Source organism: Vidua macroura, chromosome 1 (assembly GCF_024509145.1).
Source record: "Vidua macroura isolate BioBank_ID:100142 chromosome 1, ASM2450914v1, whole genome shotgun sequence".
Taxonomy (NCBI): Eukaryota; Metazoa; Chordata; class Aves; order Passeriformes; family Viduidae; genus Vidua; species Vidua macroura.
This window is the reverse complement of record NC_071571.1, coordinates 24,138,286-24,155,498: the sequence shown is the minus strand read 5'-3', so window position 1 is coordinate 24,155,498 and position 17,213 is coordinate 24,138,286. Positions and strand designations below refer to the sequence as shown.

The window sequence follows — 17,213 nt, the reverse complement described above, 5'->3', positions numbered from 1 at the left end:
CAACTCTTGACTGTGCTACTGCTAGTGTTGCACACCTTCCAAAAGTCAGTGCCCTAAGCTGCCCGACTACAGTCCTTACGCTGTTCAGGTTGCATTTTTCCCTTCCCTTTGCAAGCAAAACACATCTACAGCACAGCCACTACATGCAGCAACACTTTCAGGTTTCAGGGCACAAGAGCTGGATGTTTCATTCTACAAAGTCCCAGATTTCCATGGCCTTGGGAAAGGAGCAAAGTGGGCAGCCTGCAGTTGTGTTCTTGCTGCCTACCAGCTCACCATGATGCAACTCTACCCACCTCTGCAGCTCAAACCAGGCCTTGCCACAGGCTGCTTCTGCCGTGCAGCCAAGGGCACCACATACCTCAGTCAGCCTCACAAGGGGGTCCAAATGGGAAACATCCTCCCCCCAAACTAAACCCTACCAAAACAAACACCAGTTCCCAACAGAAAGGTAACGCTTTAACCTGTGACCATGATTTAATTACTATGCTATATCATGAAGAGAGAATTTGTTATTTCAAAACTTACTCCTCTTAGTCTTCTTTCCCCACTAAATAAACAAGTCCTGTGGTGCTAACTATTTCTTGAGCTGAAAATAGAATCCTCTCCCTCCATGACTGCTATGTTCTTGAGACCCTGCGAAACCTTCTTCCAAACTATGTATTTATTGCGCATTCTTTGGAGAATTTCAGCCCATATATGGCTGCTTTCTGCCTACCAGTTGGCCACAGAAATAAGCATACTTGAATGCTGGTAATAGGAAAATCACTTTTTCACTTCTCTCACCAAATTCTGAGAAATTCGTATACTGAATGTTCAATTCATTCAGCAATTATTATCTCTCTCCTACTGTTATATTGATTAACACAGGCCTAATGATCAATAATTTAAAAATACTTGGCAGAACCCTATTTAGGAGAGCTCACATTTCTCTTCTGTACTGCCATATCCCATATGCTCAGATCCTACGATGCCAACCCTCAATGTTGAAGGTGGTGAAACACCTTTTTGGCTGTAATAGCATCTGGCAATGTTCATTGGATAACACCCAGGGGAATACCTGAAAGAGCATACAAAAAGTTATTCCAGTATTTTGATGCATCTTAGCAAAAATATGTGGTGAATATACTAATATAGAGTTTTGTTTGTTGTAGCTGGTACCGGGCCAAGTTTTTTGTAGCCTACATACAAAGCTACCTTTGAAGTTAAGCAGATTCTGAATGACTAAGCCATGATTTCTGCAGGTTTGCTCCTGTGTATTTGAGTAAAACTCAAATTGCTTAATAGAACTGACTTATTACCAGCTGAGGTTTGCCACATTGAGTAAAACAAGATCTTCCTTGCATGACACAACAATTAAACCCCCAATGACAACCTCACTGCACAAACCATAACTTGTATATGGCTTTAAAGAATTTTTTTTAAAAAATCACAGTCCAGATACTGATATCCACAGTCTCTTCTTAGCTATTGGACCATTCACTATGGTTTTGCAGGAACACCTTCCCTTGTACAACCTCATAGAAACATAAGCCAACTTCCTGAAGAACTACAGTACTCCTCAACTGGCTGGTGCTTCAGCACTGATTGCTGGGTATTGTCATCCCTTCCTAAAAAAGCTAATTGAAAAAAGGAGGGGTATTTTTAAAGGGTCAAGCCAGCAGTAACTGAATGATCATAAAATTAAACATTTGCTTAAAATCTTGCTGAAGACAGGTCAAATAATGCTTTGTACTTACCCATCTGATTTGTCCCTTCCCTTGGCTTTAGCTATTTCCTCACATTTGTGCCCCCAGAAAAATATTTTACACTTGAACTGAAGGCACATATTTTGTAGACACCTTAAATTAAATCCTAAGGTACCTATGCAGTGTTTGGCAATTATACAGAAGCAAGCTTTCAGCAGTATGTGAGCAGCTAGTTTACTTATTTATATATGCTTTATCATGAGAAGCATGGAAATCATGGATGCCAACATTTAGACTTTCATCACCAGAATACCTACTATAACAAGATCTAAAACTTCAGCAGTAGAAATATTTAGCACTGTGTACTACAGATGTCATCTGACAGATACTCCCAGCCACAAAAGAAATCTTTCCACCTGATCTAGATTGCTAAATCTTCATAGCAATTGCAATGTAAAGTTGATTAAGGAGCCATATAACTTTCCCACTTGCTGAAGTACCAGTATACCACAACAAAAACTGTTATTTTTTGTTGTGGTATATTGGGCACAGTAAGTCTTATATGCAGAACTGGTGTTTTTCTCAAGCTACTTCTCCAAACACTAAAGATGCAAACTTAAAGGACTAGGCTCTGGAGGCAGCCTTGGTTTAGCCTGCATCCCAGCATGAGCTCCAGCTGCTCTCTGGGAAGCCTCCAAAAATGGCCTCAGAGCTGTTATCAGCTGTGAATTATTAAAAACACTCTGGATACTTGTCCAATCGGAAATGGATCAAGCCAATAAATTTACTTCATGTTGAACGATGGTAAGAAAAATAAGTGTTTTCATTAGAAACTGTCTTGACAAGGTTGTGTGAAAACAGCACCTGTAGCTTCCTGCTTAGGACTGGGGAAATGCCATGGCAGGGTTGGAGAGGGGACAGAGACATAAATTCAGATTTTTTTAGAAACAGGTAATTTTAATTTTTCTTCAGAAAAGAGCAATGAAAATATCCCCCCAAATCACTGCAATAGTTTTGACTATTTTCCACTGGAACTTAGTATATTATTTAAATGAGAAGAGTAACAAAAATATATTAGGCTGATACTCAATATTTTGTGTTGATAATGTATCAGCAACTACCTAGAAACATTAGCAATTGCCATTTAATTCTGCATTCTAAAATAAATGCATTCTACAACAGCAGAAACTGTATTTGAATTAATTTAGGTACTAAAAGTATGTACAGATGTCCTTTATAACAATTAAAGATTAGTTTTCTTTATTCACCAGGATGTTTACCTTCTATCATGCAATTCAGAAATTAAAGACCACACCAGTTCTACACAATACCTCTTCTAAGTACTCCTTGTAAGACTGCACAGTGTACAGTTTCAGCACACTATTAGCAAGATGATGAATTTTAAAACAATAAACTAAATTCTTAAAAAATTATACAATTTTTTACTACAGCTTCCTATGAGTTATACCTCAGCTGAGATTAGACTAAATTACTAGAGAAGAAAAAATATCTAAGAAAAAGGTATTTTTTATTAAGAAGATTAAATGGAGTCTATGGAGCCAGGATTAGATTAGATGTTAGGAAGAAATTCTTTACTCAGAAGGTGGTAAAACACTGAACAGATTGCCCAGAGAAGTTGTGGATGCCTTGTCCCTGGAAATGTTCAAGGTCAGGTTGAAAGGGGCCTTGAGAAACCTGATCTAGTGACCAGCATCCCTGCCCATGGCAGGGGGGCTGCAAATAGATGATATTTAAGGTCTAATCTAATCCAAACCATTCTATGATTCTATGATTTTATGACATAACTGTTCCATATTGTGTTAGAAGCAGCATTTTTTTCTCTTTAAATCAAGTTACACCAATTGAACTTAGCTCTATTAATATAATAAGTGAAGATGACACAGATAATAGGATCTTTAATATAAAAAGCAAATAAATAAACAACAAACCCCTAATGACAGCTCTTGAGCAGTTATACCTAGACATTAATGCAACAATGACTTGAACAAGAGGTAATAAAACAGAGATTCCTTTGGTTTCCGTATCAGCAACAAATAAAGCAAATAATTAACAGCCTTCAAAACAACATTTGTCCTTCAGCTTTAATCAAAACCACAAGGAGCAATGACTGCACAGTGAGACAACTCAGCATTGTAGCAACACTATGCTGAGGTCAAGGTTGTACTTCAGAACGATGCAAGGCAAAGCTGAGGTGGGCAGAACCATGGGCCACACATTGGTGCTACCAAACCTGGACACCAAAACCCATCCCAGGGGTGCAAGACAGCCAGGACCCCACTGGCAAGCTCCTGACTGGCCACATGTGCAGCCTGGGCAGGTCTCCCCAGGAGGACCTAGAGAAGGCTTTCCGTGATGATATGGGGTTGAACTGAAAAAGCTCCATTTAAAAGTAGACATTCATTTCATGACCCTGTGAAAAACATATGGAAGAAAAAAGTCCTAAGTCCAAAGAGCAGCTGCCCACTTCCCACATGTTAATCTCCATCTTGGTTCCCCCTCAATGAGTTCCACCTCAATGAGTTTGTCAGAATATATTACTTATTTCTTCTCACTCCTGGGTTTGGAGGTCACAGCCCTCCTTGACTCTCTCAAGACTCTTCCAAAGCCCTAAATAAAGTTTGATGGACAATCCTTTGCCAGTAGTATTCTTCAGAAAGGTAGGGAAAGGCCACAGTGAAGAACACTGAGGTGTGGAAACACATTCAGGACAGAACTAGGGAGAATATAGGTGCGTGAGAGAAGCAGGTCAGCTCCTTGTAGCTGCTCCCTGCTAGAGAGGCTGTGGAGAGACTGAGCCTCTGACATGGCAGCTCACTGGTGAGCATGTCTAGGGCACGCAGTAGGCAAATCCATGTCCTGCTCTCCCTCCTGCATTTATGAAGTCCCTCCAGCACTGGCAGGATCGATGGCAGTGCTGTGCTTCCAGCCCCCACGACACGGGCTAGGAGACCCTAGCAGAAGCCAGGAGCTGCCCATGTGCCTGGCTCACCCGGCACAGTGGTGGAGAGCCTGACCTGACAGGCTTGGTGCCCCAGCAGAAGAGGCAATCTTTCAGTCTATAATGACATTGGGTGCAGAAGCAGAGGCAGTATGTGACTTAAACACCACAACAGGCTAAAAATAACCCCATTAAACAACTATGATTTAACCACACAGCAGCCAGAAAATGTTCTCTGTAGTGCTAACCTTGCCTGCTCATACAAAGTTATTTAGTGCATTTTCTTCTGGCAAGCAAAATCCATTATTACAGGCTTGCCTGTGGTCTGCAGTAATCTAGAGAGTGAAGCTGCAGCCTACTCCTTCCTCTTTCAGGATGCACCACCAGTACAGGGCAAAGGTCTTCAGGAAGTTTTGCAGGACTGTTTTCTGGGGATTATTTTCTTTGTGGGTGGGGGTTTTTGGGGGGTTGTTTGGGATTTTTTTATTGGTTTTGGGGTTTTTTTCATACTAATTGAAACAAGGGGGATAGCCCTAACTCGTCCTATAAAAACATACATTATTATTAGTTAGGAGCTCACCTAGGAGATCTATGTAAAATATAACTCACTGCTATGTAAGAAGTCATGTCAAGATAGCAAATGTCCCAGATGCTGCCAAAACCCTTCTCTGCTTTACAGACAAGTCTCCTCTTGCCCACAGTATAGAAAATTTGGCATTTGGATACAATATGCATCTCTTACTCAATATTCCCAGTTGGCTACCCAGTCAAATACATCATGTGACACTCCTGGGCAAATGATCAGCTACAAGAATTGTCAGTGAAAATTTTTCCCTATTTGCATATGGGATTTGAGGCTGGGCCTCAATGATGATATGGAAACTTCTGTACCCTGAGCTGTCATCAGACTGTTTCTGGAAAAAAGCCAAGAAAACATTTTCCATGATGATATGGGGTTGAACTGAAAAAGATCAGTTTAACAGTAGACATCCATATTGTGACCCTGTGAAAAATGTGGCAGAAAAAAAGTCCTAGAAGTAGAATATCCTGATAATTAAAATAAAGAACAAAAATGAAATAATTTAGACTAAAGTTTTTCAAACATCTGATTTCCCCAGCTTTTCATACACGTCATATGCAGAAGCCAATGATTCTACTTGGTGCCTGCAGGACGAAGTGTACCCCACACAGAGAAAGTAACCTACTGGATGAAGAGGACACTTCAAGCCAGCTAGAATGTATCACTGAGAAGAAAAAAAAAGTGGGTTTCTCCAATGCTGTTGCACATAGCTGTGGCCAGAACTGACCTTCCAGAGAAGCTTCCAACGGATTTTAAACTAATATTGAGTAGGCTTATATAAGGAAAAAACCCAGGAAATGTTCCTAATAGCTGGAAAATATAAGGCGTAAATGGGAAATACATACTGATATATATAAAACTGATTAATCAGAGCACAACAATTCCTTTTCATACCTTCAGTTAAGCTGTGCCACAGGCAACAAAGTAATCTGCAATCTGCTACTGCACTGGGTACCAAAGACTGCAGTGATCAGCAAATACGGGAACAAACAGTTACTAAATGCAATTTTCCCTTTCTCAGAGGAAAAAAAAATAGTGGAGGGAAAAATACTATAATGTAAGAGTTGGCAGTTTCTCATTGTGTAATAAAGAATACCTGTCCTCATGTATTTTTACAAAATCTGATTTTCCATGGAAAAAAAGCATGCACTTTATAAGTATGTGTGTGCCTGGTCTATTCATTTGTCGGTATCTAGACATGCTTCTGTTTAAATCATTGTGTTTCTTCCTTTTCACTGCAACACAGTTCCTTGCAACAAACCTAATAGATAAAGCAAGGCTGATTACTCAGAAATTTGAATACTGATTATCTTTTGGTCCCATACATTTGGCTACAGTTTTTACTTTGGGAAACCAAAAAATCCAAACCCTGAATCAACTACAAAGTTTTTGCCAACACTTATTAAAATCTTAAAATGCTAAAAGTTTACCAGGGAGTGCAGAAGCACATTCTGCCCTCCACCCTATGCAGCTGGCACATCTGGGAGCCTCACTGCTGAAACAGAGAGGGCACACATCATCACCATACTAACAAAATTAAAGGTCCAGCCCACTGCCCTGGAGCTGAGCCCTGCTCAACCATTTCCTGAGGAATGAGAGGCTACAAGGCAGCTCCAGCTGGGAAGGAACACACATGATCCCAGCCAACACCTTCTCCCTCTTTATGTCATTTTTCCAAAGACATTTGCAAAAGTAATTCCTGCTGTGCAGACCTGAGTGTCTCGGCAGTCCCTGCACACTCACAAATTCAACCACTTCAACTGCCCTACCCAAGAGTATGGCAGAAAAGGGAGGATCCCAAAATTTGTGAAAAAGCGAGTGCTGAGGGCACAGCTATTCCTAGGATCTGAGAGCAGATGCTTTTAAACAGGGTAATCCTATAAGACCAAAAATGTGTAGTGTGCCAATCTAGGCACTGATGTGGGACAAGCCTGTTGGATGACAGGGAGCTCTGGCCACTGGAATAGTATCCAGGCTACTTGTGTCAAGTTATGAAATATACATATCTATTTCATATTTATGTCTATAAAATATAGATATCGAGTTATGCAAGATACAGGACTGAACAAGTGACCGTCTTTTCTTACTCCTGAAAATCATGCTTTCAACACAGAGTTGCTGATGAGATAGAGCGTAATGTCCACCAGAGGCTGGCATGTTGGGGTTGGGGTCCTCCTTCTGACTCTGGGTTACATCCCTGGAGACCCAAAACAAGTTCTCTCACTGCATCTGAACTGTCAGACAAAACCTGTATCAACCCCAGTTCTTTGCTCAGTCATAAAATGGTTATTAAGACACAATTTTAGTTATCATAAATGCATAACTGCATTGCCTAATCAAATGTGGCAATGATAAAGAAATATAATAGCTAGATCTGAGACATAAAAATATCCACTAGGCACACTCCTATTAAAAACTGTTCACTGAGAAGTCTAACTAGACACAGTGGAAATTCGTTCTAACATTGATATGAGGGAGGAAGAAAAAATCCAGCGTTAGAACACAATTCAATCGCAATGTCAGCTCTACTCTGACACCAAGTAACAAATAGGAGCGCTGATTACAAAATTGCCTTAATTGCACTTTTCTACACACTGAAGCATTTGTACAGAAAGTGACATTTTTCCTATTATGAGAAAAAGCTTTTTACAGAGCTTGCTTAAATAAACTGAACCTCCTTTTTTTTTTTTTTTTTTCTGTCCCGTTCTCCTACACTGATTTAAAAGCACTTCTTGGTAGGGCACTAGTAGGTGTACTTGATGGTCTTCCATATTACAGTGGTGTATCCCAGCTGCCTCTTCCAATAACAACAAAATTCAATAATGAAAATTTCCTCTCTGATAAATTGCTACCAAAAATTCTTGGTACCAGCAAGAGAATTAGCCCCTAAATGTTTGTGTGATGTTCCTGTCAGACAAAAGATGAAAAAGACTACTGCAATACCCCAGAATCTGGGAATATATTTTGCTTCCCTTAGACAGATGGGCAGTCAGTGCAGAATCTGTGAGCCTTACCAGTGTCACATCTGTTTTCTTCCTGAAGCTTTTAACTCAGGTGTACAATAAATTAGGTTTTAAAATTACAGATGCCAGTCATGTATTGTTCAGATTCAGCTATATGTTTTCTCTCTTGCAACTTAGTGAGAAACTGGCATTTAAGTGATTCTTTCTAATACCAACAAGTTATTACTTCACCATCCTGTGGCAGGGGTTTATGTTTTCTTACAACAATAAAAAAAAACAACTCCATCCAACGTGCTCCAATAATAGTTAATAGTGGTCACCTTTCATTATTTTGCAGGTAGTCAGAAAAAGCCATATTATTTTGATGGAAAATTTACAGAAATTTTACCAGAAAGTTAAAGGAAATGTCAATATTAAATTCAGATCCTGCATGTTCTAATATGAAGATACATTAACTTCTGCAAAAATATATAGATATATATTAATAAACAGAAACGCATGACATATAAGCCAAGAGTGGCAAACAATATAGTAGTGTCCTTTGGTGGAGGCTCATTGTCACAGGGGAAATTCTCATCCTACAGACACACAGCACAGTGTAACTATGCCCAGTCACCACTGGGCACAAAATGAAATGTTATTTTTATTACATGAAACTCTAGCAAAATATATGTCAAATTTCACAATTTCCCAAAGTTTCTTACTACTCTGGGAGAGAAAGTAGTGCTCTTTGCCAGAGAAAAAGACAAATAGGCAGCCCATATACATTCTATATGTATATGAATATCGTTAGACATGCATACATGGAATAAGTTAAACCTTTTTTCTTCAAATCAGTTATACTAATTACTGAAACAAGCTGTAGGATATCAGTGTACTGCAAGCATTGTTCAACAAGTTCAGGAAAAGTTATGTTTTCAATTTCCAAGAGGAAGGGTGGTGACCTATAAAGTTGTAAAGGAAAACACTCACAGGATTATTTCAATACCCTTGCTAAAAACAGCCCCTGGAATTAGAAGAGTCTCTTCCTCATCCTGCTCAGAACAATTGGGACATTATAGATCATTTAAAGCACGTTAAAAAAACTAAAAAATAAAATTAATGCAAACAAACAAAAAAAGTAGTTCTCACTCATGGAATTGCACTGCTCATTTCTGATTTCTCTGGTACTTGCATCTGGATTTAGCTACTGGAAAGGGTGCCCCAGAATATATATAACAGGTATAGTTAAAATGTGCTGCAGATACTGAATGGTCATTTTCTCCCAAAGACTTTGGGGACACTTTTCAATTTATCCTAAAGTCACTGGGGAAAGGCTTAACTTAAGACAAAACAAACAGTGATTGCCAGACGCTTTGTGTGAACAACATCAGACTGGATTTGACATAGTGATTTTTCTTTTTTTACAATATGATCAGAGCAAATCTAAAATAAGCACTATATAAGCATTTTTTTTTAATGGAGGACAATGAAAAAAGCAGGTTGATATTGCCTACTATGATTTATTTTACAATATATTCTCATAGGGTTTTATGTGATAAATGTAGCATCACTTTCCCTCTTAGCCCATGATGAAATTATCTGCATTGAACCCAGCAAGGTAGAGCATACTGTTATCTGCACTTCAGTAGGCATGGTGGGCATAAAAAACAAGGGAGGGGGAAGTTTTATTTAAAAAAAAGCATTGTGTCACACAGCAGAGCAGCAAACACTGCACTAGCAAACACTAATATAACTACTTCCCCTGTCCTCAATAAATACATAGCTGCAAATACTTGAGATACAAAACAGTGTGTGCCTTAACCTACCCATGACAGAGAAGCGGGACTTGAAATCACTCGCTTCTTTGTCATGGATAGCAGGAGATCACCTCTTTCACAAGGTCTGGCATTGTCCTCTGCATTTCAGGACACTAATTTTTTATTAATGCAGTTGTTGTCCCTGGGCATGTAATGAGGAGCAGCGTGCCAGGGAACAGGTTCATTGGGCAGATAGCTCTGCAGATACACAGATATATGAAGGCTATCTCCAGACAGATTCAGCACAAATTTGACACAATGGTATTAGCCACAAAATTCTACACTATTAATCCAGGTGAAGGAGGAGGATTCATTTCGAGCTTCTGGTTCTTTCTGTATCATCTTATTTCTGCTTTGCAAAGAGTCGAGGAATATAGAGTAATGAAACTAATTTACTAAGAAAGTGTCAGCTCATGCATCTCTTTTCCTTCTTGCTCAGGTTTCTTTTTTATAGCACAGAAGATACATCCCCTTCTCCCAAAACTCAGTGATAACAGACCTCAGTGATAGAAAATCTGATTAACTACACTGGGTTTGGGATATTTTAACCCTGGAAGTGTGAAAGTTTAAAATAATCAAACCTAAGATAAATATCACTTCATTCAGAAGTAATTCCACTATCTTTTGTCCACAGTGGACTGGAGGAGAGATGAAATTTGGAAATAATTAATTTATTCAGGGAAATGCAAGATTCTGCAAGTAATTTTTAAAAGCACCCATAGGACAGCATAGCTCCAAACTCACATGAAAGTACCTGGCAATCCAGAGCATACCGTTTTTAAAAAACTACAGCAGAGCACTGCATGACCAGCTAGAATTTGGAAACTTGCCTACAATCTGAGACTTATCCTTATATTCCTTTCCCCTGAACTCATTGTATGTTTGTTCTTATGTGGTGGCCACAATAATGGTGTTTGGCCCTTGCAGCAGGTACTGAACACCAGCACTTTTCTCAGCAGTTCATAGGTTAAAGGTGGATGTCTCTTTTCCACTGGCGCTCAGCCTCACAGTGGGCACCACACCAGGGCTCCCTACAGCCAAACCAGCTGATTCTCTGGCTTTGGCAGGTGCCGTGAACAGTACCACGGAGATTTGCAGGTGGCACTGACCTTGCTGACGGGAATACACAAAGTCCGCCAGCACAACTGTCACTTGCAGCTTGCCATTTGGCATTCAATTTACACGCTACGTTACCAGAAGCGCCCCGTTTCCTCTTGATTTATGATTCAGTTTTGCAGGAGGCTCCCACTGTGTGTTCATCGTGCTCCTCTAGAATGGGGGCAGTGCCCGGTGGGCTCTGCTCTGCAGGACCCGAGCCCCCGCTCCGCCCAGGCCAGCACACACCGGGCAGGGCTCTGCCACCCGGCGGGTCACACGCACGCAGGGAACACACGGTTCCGTTTCTGGCCTTGCCAGAGGGAAGTTTACTTATTTAAGCACACCCCGAGCCGTCCTGTCGGCTCGCTGCCCTTGCCCTGGTTCGCTCCCCGCACGGGGCGGCGCGGCCGGGTGTCCCGCGGTCCCGCCGCTCCCCGGTCCCCCCCTCGGTACCTTCCGGAGGGCCTCCCGCAAGTCGCTGTGTTGCGGGGTGTCCCCGGCGTGTCGCACCCCCGAGCTGCGGCAGCGCAGCGCCGAGCCCAGGCGCGCCCAGCGCCCGCCGCCCCGCAGCGCCATGGCCGCCGCCGGTCCCGCCGCCGGGCAAAGGCCGGGGCAGCCGCCGTGCCCCGGCAGCCGGACCGGGGAGCCCGGCAGCCCCCGCCCCACCCCGTCCCTCCTCCCGCTCCTCTCGCCCCTGCAGCAAGTCACGGCAGCTCTCGGGTTACGGGCGGGTTTCTTTAATGCCAACGAACAGCCAGGAAGCGACCGACAAGCGGGTGGCGAGCGGGCCCCGCGCAGAGACACGGGCCGGCCACGGCGGGGAGCGGGGCACAGCCGGCCCTGCCCAGCGCCCGGCGCGGGGCTCGGCAGCTTTCGCGTGGGTTTCTGTATTTTTCTAAGGACAAATAGAAAATAAAAAGAAATCCGCTCCTGTGCTCGTTCGACACGAACCGACGGCGGTGGGGACACGCTAGTTACTCCCTAGGTTACGGGAGGAATGTCTGCTCCAGGGGCAGGCGCGGGGTTCCATCTCCTAAGCGATGACACAGCCTCCCTTCTCCTTGAAGGGGTTCTTGTCCTCGGGAACCCCCTTCACCAGCGGGTCCTCTCCCGACCGCTCCTCGATGTAGTTCTTGATCTCTTCGGAGCACTTGGACACCTCGAGGGAAAGGACAGAAGAGTAGCTGCGTTACGGTCGTGGGAAATGCTCATTAGAGGAGAAAACCCGTGAATTTACATTCTCTCTCATTCCCTTCCCACTAAGCATAAAATATCTGGCCAAAGAGCACAAAGCACGTGCATACTCAATTTCCTTCCTCTCTTTCCACAGCCTGATATTGACAGAACATGTGAGTGTCTCTGACAATGTAAATGCCATTCCGAACAGCTATCGCTGCATAGTTAAACTTGCGTTTGTAATTAGCCAATCTAGTTTTATTAAGCTGTGGATCACACTCTCCCTCAGCACCAGCATGACTTATGGTCAATATAATTTCAGGGTCAGAAACTTTCAATTCAGTTTCAAAGTATTTATGGCTTTATGTGTTTTTCAGAAACAAAACACTCAGCAATGATTTTTCAGTAGTAATACCAATTCTTACTTTGCAGTTCTGCTACAGCAATGATGCATCTTGAATGAGAGTCTAACTAGGAAAGACAATTTATTTACTGGTTACCTGGGGTTATTTCAAACAATGGTTAATAAAAGAGCCTATTGTGTCATGAGATCATAACACTTCCAATAGCATTCATACCAAACTAGCACTGATGTAGATAAGCTTGCACAGAACCCACCTATGAAGAAGAAGCATGTTTAGTTTCTGTTCACTGACACAGAAGCACATGCAGCACATGTGGTAGTGGTGTCTGTGGAGTCTGAGAGTGCACAAGTGAACAAGTTCCTGAGGTTCTTTGTGCACATACATTTCTTGCTCCCTGTGTCAGGATAAACTGTCCCTAGATGCCCAAATACCTGACATGCCTGAGGACACACTCCTGCTCTGTCCCTACCTCCTCCCTTCCTACCCGCAGGCCCTGCAGTGGTACAGCTGTGCAGAGTCAGCAGCAGGAATCAGCTGTTGGTCAGGCCACTAGATGATTAGTATTTCTAATTTAAGGCCCCTTGCCTCTTCTGTTAATTATATTTTATTTCAAAGGTAAAACTACAACAAGAGAACCAATGAATTCAATTGCTGTATCACAAATGACAGAGCGTGGCCTGTGCAAAATTAAGCTTTAAGCCATCAGAAAGAACAGAGTTAATTCCCAATTAAACAGTGCATAAAATAAGATCTAGCTGCCTTAGAGCAAAGAAGAAGCTGGATGTAAAAATCCCATTACATGTGTCTTGTTCTTCTGTGCCTTGCAAACTTTGTTCATTCAAATTGGAGCACCCAACACCATGGTAAAGTTGCACGCCATAGTATATGAAGGACCAGGATTTGTTTTACTTCAGTCAGCACTGCCATAATCACTTTCACTTATAAGAAAAAAAGCCTGCTTAAATACACATTTAGAAATTTTTATTCATTCCAAAGGCCACTTCCTTTTTATTTCATAAAGTTGTTAGTGGGGGTCAAGAAAATTTTGGCTCACGTTTTTATTTTGGTACCAACAGTAATGTGGTTTCTGCATTTCTCAATCCCTATAACACCCATACAGGTACCAGGGGACTGTGGCAACTACAACACCGATTTCATTCTCACAGGGAAACTTCTGTTACAATGCACTGGTAAAATTAAGTATGCTTCACTACAGGAAAAATGAAAAATAGCCATTTCCCTAAAGTGATCAGGGTTTTGGTTTATTTAAAAAATGTAGACAAGTATTTAAAATTATTATTATTTCCAAAACTTTATATCCTGCAGAGTGTATTTCAGTTGTCTAAGAATCATCTCCAAGAGATGATACAAGTATCAACACTAGTTGGATGCTGAGCCCTCAATACTGCTGGAGCTTTAGACTATACTGTAACATCTACTATCACTGATACCTAACTCACAGCTAAAACATAACTCCGGCATTCTTATTTCCTGGGCTAAAACCTAGACCTTCAATGTAATCAACATGACTAATGTTACCAATTGCCACATACAAATGTATTATTGGTCCTTGAAGGGTTTATTTACGTGTAATTTGCCTTCGCTGGCGTGCAGAATAAAAATAAAAATTAGTTTCGTCGTGGAGCAAGATCAGTTCTGGACATCTTTCGTCTACAGAAAATGTACAAAACCATAAACCTTTAAGGGGAAAGTACTCGTGGGAAGGAACAATCGGCGTAAGTATCTAAATATTTACGTGGGTGGGTCACGTCTCGGCACGGGCGGTGCTTTGGCTCCTGCCCGCCCGCCCGGGCACGGCACAGCACGAGAAGCGGGGCGGGGGCGCGGGCGGCCGAGACCCGGCTGCGGGCCAAGGCAGGGTGTAATGCCGCGACAGGGCTCCCCTGGCTTCCCAGGGGAGGACCACCCCTCCCCTAGCACCAGCATGTTCCAGTGCGTTCTGCATACAGAAGAGGGGAACAGAGCACGACGTACTCCTCCCTCGCCTGGCAAGGCGGTCTTGTGCCAGCCTTGGGCGCCAGGGACTCACAGGGAGGGGAAGTTAAGGGGTGCCAAATCCACAGGGAACAGCCGCGGCGGGCAGGCCGTGCCAGTCCCTCGGGGCGCTTTAACCCAGGGATGGTGCGCTCCTTCCTCCGGGCTCCACAAGCACCCCGGGAAGGACCGGCGCTCCTACGCGGTGTTAGCGGCGCTGTGCCAACAGCGCCGTCCCCGGCCCCCGACCCAAAGTGGTGGCAGGACCCGTCGGTGCAAACCGCGGCCGTCCCAAAATAGCCGGGGCTCTACAGACGAGCGGCTCGCACAGCCCCGCCGCCCCTGTCGCGCCCGGCCCCGCCGCCCGGGGAGGAACGGGCTTGTTCCCCGCTCCACACCCGGCGCCGGGCAGCTCCGGGCCCCTTCTCCGCGCCCGCTCACCGGCTGCCTTTCCAGCTTCACTTCTTTCCGGAGCTGCTCCACTTCCATTTTCAGTTTGTCCTTCTCGCTCAGGTCCTCGATGTTGATGGCTGGCATCGTCTACACTACCGAAGCGCGCAGGGAGTTAGGACAAAAGGTTACGTCTGGGCTGCGAGGCCGCCGGGGCCGCAGCCCCCGGGCGGTGGCGGGGCTGTGGGACGGCCGCCCCCGGCCCGCCCCCGGGCTCACTCACACGCTGCCGTCCGAGTTGCCCCGCTGCTCGGCGGCGGCCGCTTCCTCTCCGGCGCGCCTGCACCCCTTCCCCGCGCCGCTCTAGCCTTTAAACCTGCGCGCTAATCCCCCCTAACCGGATTAGAGCCCGGCCCGGCCCCGCTGCCGGGGCGTTGACACGGGCCCTGCCAGCACAGGGAGGTCCGGCCGTCCCAGCAGGAGCCGGGAGCTGGAAGACCCTTCTGTGCTGACCTCCCTGGCCTCACCCTCTACAACTCCAGTGCGGAGCAAGAGCAGCGAGGTCGGCTGGGGCTTTTGGCCCAGCAGTGAGATCTTTCTCCCCAACACCTTCTCCTCATGCACCTCCCGGCCATAGAAATGACTCATGCTCTGTGCCACCAGCATCCTCGGGCTCTGTGTTCTTCTGCCCAGCTGGTAAGGCAGAAGCAGGTGGTGTGCATGGGTACATTCCTCAATACTTGTGCATTACAACTACAGATGAACTGGACTAAGGTAAAGAGGGGAAGAAACCCCATATAAGGTGCCTCAACAGGTGGCCAGCCCATCAGTGGCAGACAGTGCAGCTTTTTGGTAGGTATGTCTGCAAAGCAGAATTGCAACACTGCATAAGAGCGTTATTGTGTCTGGCTTGCACAAGGGTCTCTGAACACATGGAGTTATGACAGGTGTTGAGGTGGAGTACTCAACATAAGGGAAGGGATGCATTCAGAAGATGCAAGGAGTTAGGAAATTCTCCTGTGGTTGCATATGGTTTTGAGGTCTAGATCCCAAATAGGTTTCTATGCTTTTAGAAACCAAGTGGTCCCTCCATGCATGTTTGTACAGAACCTAGCATCTCTCATCCTAGCAGCTGCTTTCCTACAATAGCAATGGAAGCACAATTCAGGACCCCTGAGACTGAACATAGTTACAGGCCATTAAAATGGGCTTGCAGTCCTACTGTTATCTGCCACTTCAAAGATCTTTATAGGCAGTTTTTTTTTCCCATTAAACACACTCATTTTTCCTCCTCTCCCTACTCACCAGATGTAAGCAGCTGTCAGCAGCATGTAAGATTTACATCTTCTCCAGCACTGGTCCTATAGTGCCCTTGGGGTTTGTATTAGTTTAACTTTAGCCAGTTCATGAAAATCAGTTTCTCTTCCTCCCCCTATGGCTACTACCTTCCCCTCCCCAGCTGGTGGTATGCACTTTCCACACTCCCATAACCTACACTGACAGCTGCATTCCCAAACCCCACCAGCTGCTGGTCGTGGGCCAGTCTAAACAGGTGGAAGGAGCTGGCTGGCCAGCGTCTCAGAACAGCCTGGGCTGTTGGTGAGAGCAGAAACATTGTAGTGTGGAGAGGCAGAGAGCATGTGATGTGGTGGGGGCAGGTGTAGGGTGCAGGAGTGAGCTGAAGGTGGGCTCTGGCACACCACTGACACGGTTGGGATGGGAAGAATTTGGTACCCAGAGCTCTGCAATGGAAAGCTTTCACTGACCTGTCTGCTGGCATGACTAGCTCTGCAGATGGCAGCCAGTAATGGACTTTCTACCACTCGCTGTGTTAACTTTTACTGTGGTTCATATATTTTTACAGATATTTATCTAAGTTAAAGCAAAGGAGAAGCTGAATACCAGCATTGATGGATAGGTGGCTTTAAATCAGACTTTGAGTTCTGTGTGTCTGTGCACAGAGGACATGGAAAATATTGAAAATGGTGTTTGCATTATAGCATTCAATTTGCTGCTATTGTTTAAAGTGGTATTTACATTTCTTTCTTTGCAATTCCAAAAAATGTGATGAAAACTAAAGGACATCAGTCTAGGACAACAAATTAAAGAACATCATATTAAAACCACTTTAGTTTCCCAATATTAGAAAGATGACCTTTTGCTTTCTTTTGGAAATAGAAAAAGTATGTGGGGTTTTTTT

General features: G+C 43.9%; 2 protein-coding genes across 3 annotated transcripts in view; both read right to left on the bottom strand.

The window, feature by feature from the left end:
- Positions 1 to 11,664, bottom strand: part of LOC128815869 (probable acyl-CoA dehydrogenase 6) — a 75,264-nt gene extending 63,600 nt beyond the window's left edge. The window contains exon 1 of the mRNA XM_053992959.1: positions 11,541 to 11,664. Coding sequence (XP_053848934.1) covers positions 11,541 to 11,663 — 123 coding nt within the window. The 5' untranslated portion in view covers position 11,664. The remainder of the gene's footprint in view (positions 1 to 11,540) is intronic.
- Positions 11,665 to 11,808: 144 nt separating this feature from the next.
- Positions 11,809 to 15,429, bottom strand: LOC128815888 (guanine nucleotide-binding protein G(I)/G(S)/G(O) subunit gamma-11). 2 transcript variants are annotated; one of them, XM_053993008.1, is made up of 3 exons: positions 15,297 to 15,429; positions 15,065 to 15,168; positions 11,809 to 12,246 (listed from the first exon to the last, which is right to left on the bottom strand). In XM_053993008.1, the coding sequence occupies exons 2-3, from the start codon at positions 15,158 to 15,160 to the stop codon at positions 12,121 to 12,123; spliced, it is 222 nt and encodes a 73-aa protein (XP_053848983.1). In that variant the 5' UTR covers positions 15,161 to 15,168; positions 15,297 to 15,429; the 3' UTR covers positions 11,809 to 12,120. The 2 variants fall into 2 exon arrangements, with proteins under 2 accessions (XP_053848983.1, XP_053848972.1); XM_053992997.1 differs by lacking the exon at positions 15,297 to 15,429 and having other exon boundaries at positions 15,065 to 15,289.
- Positions 15,430 to 17,213: the final 1,784 nt, after the last annotated feature.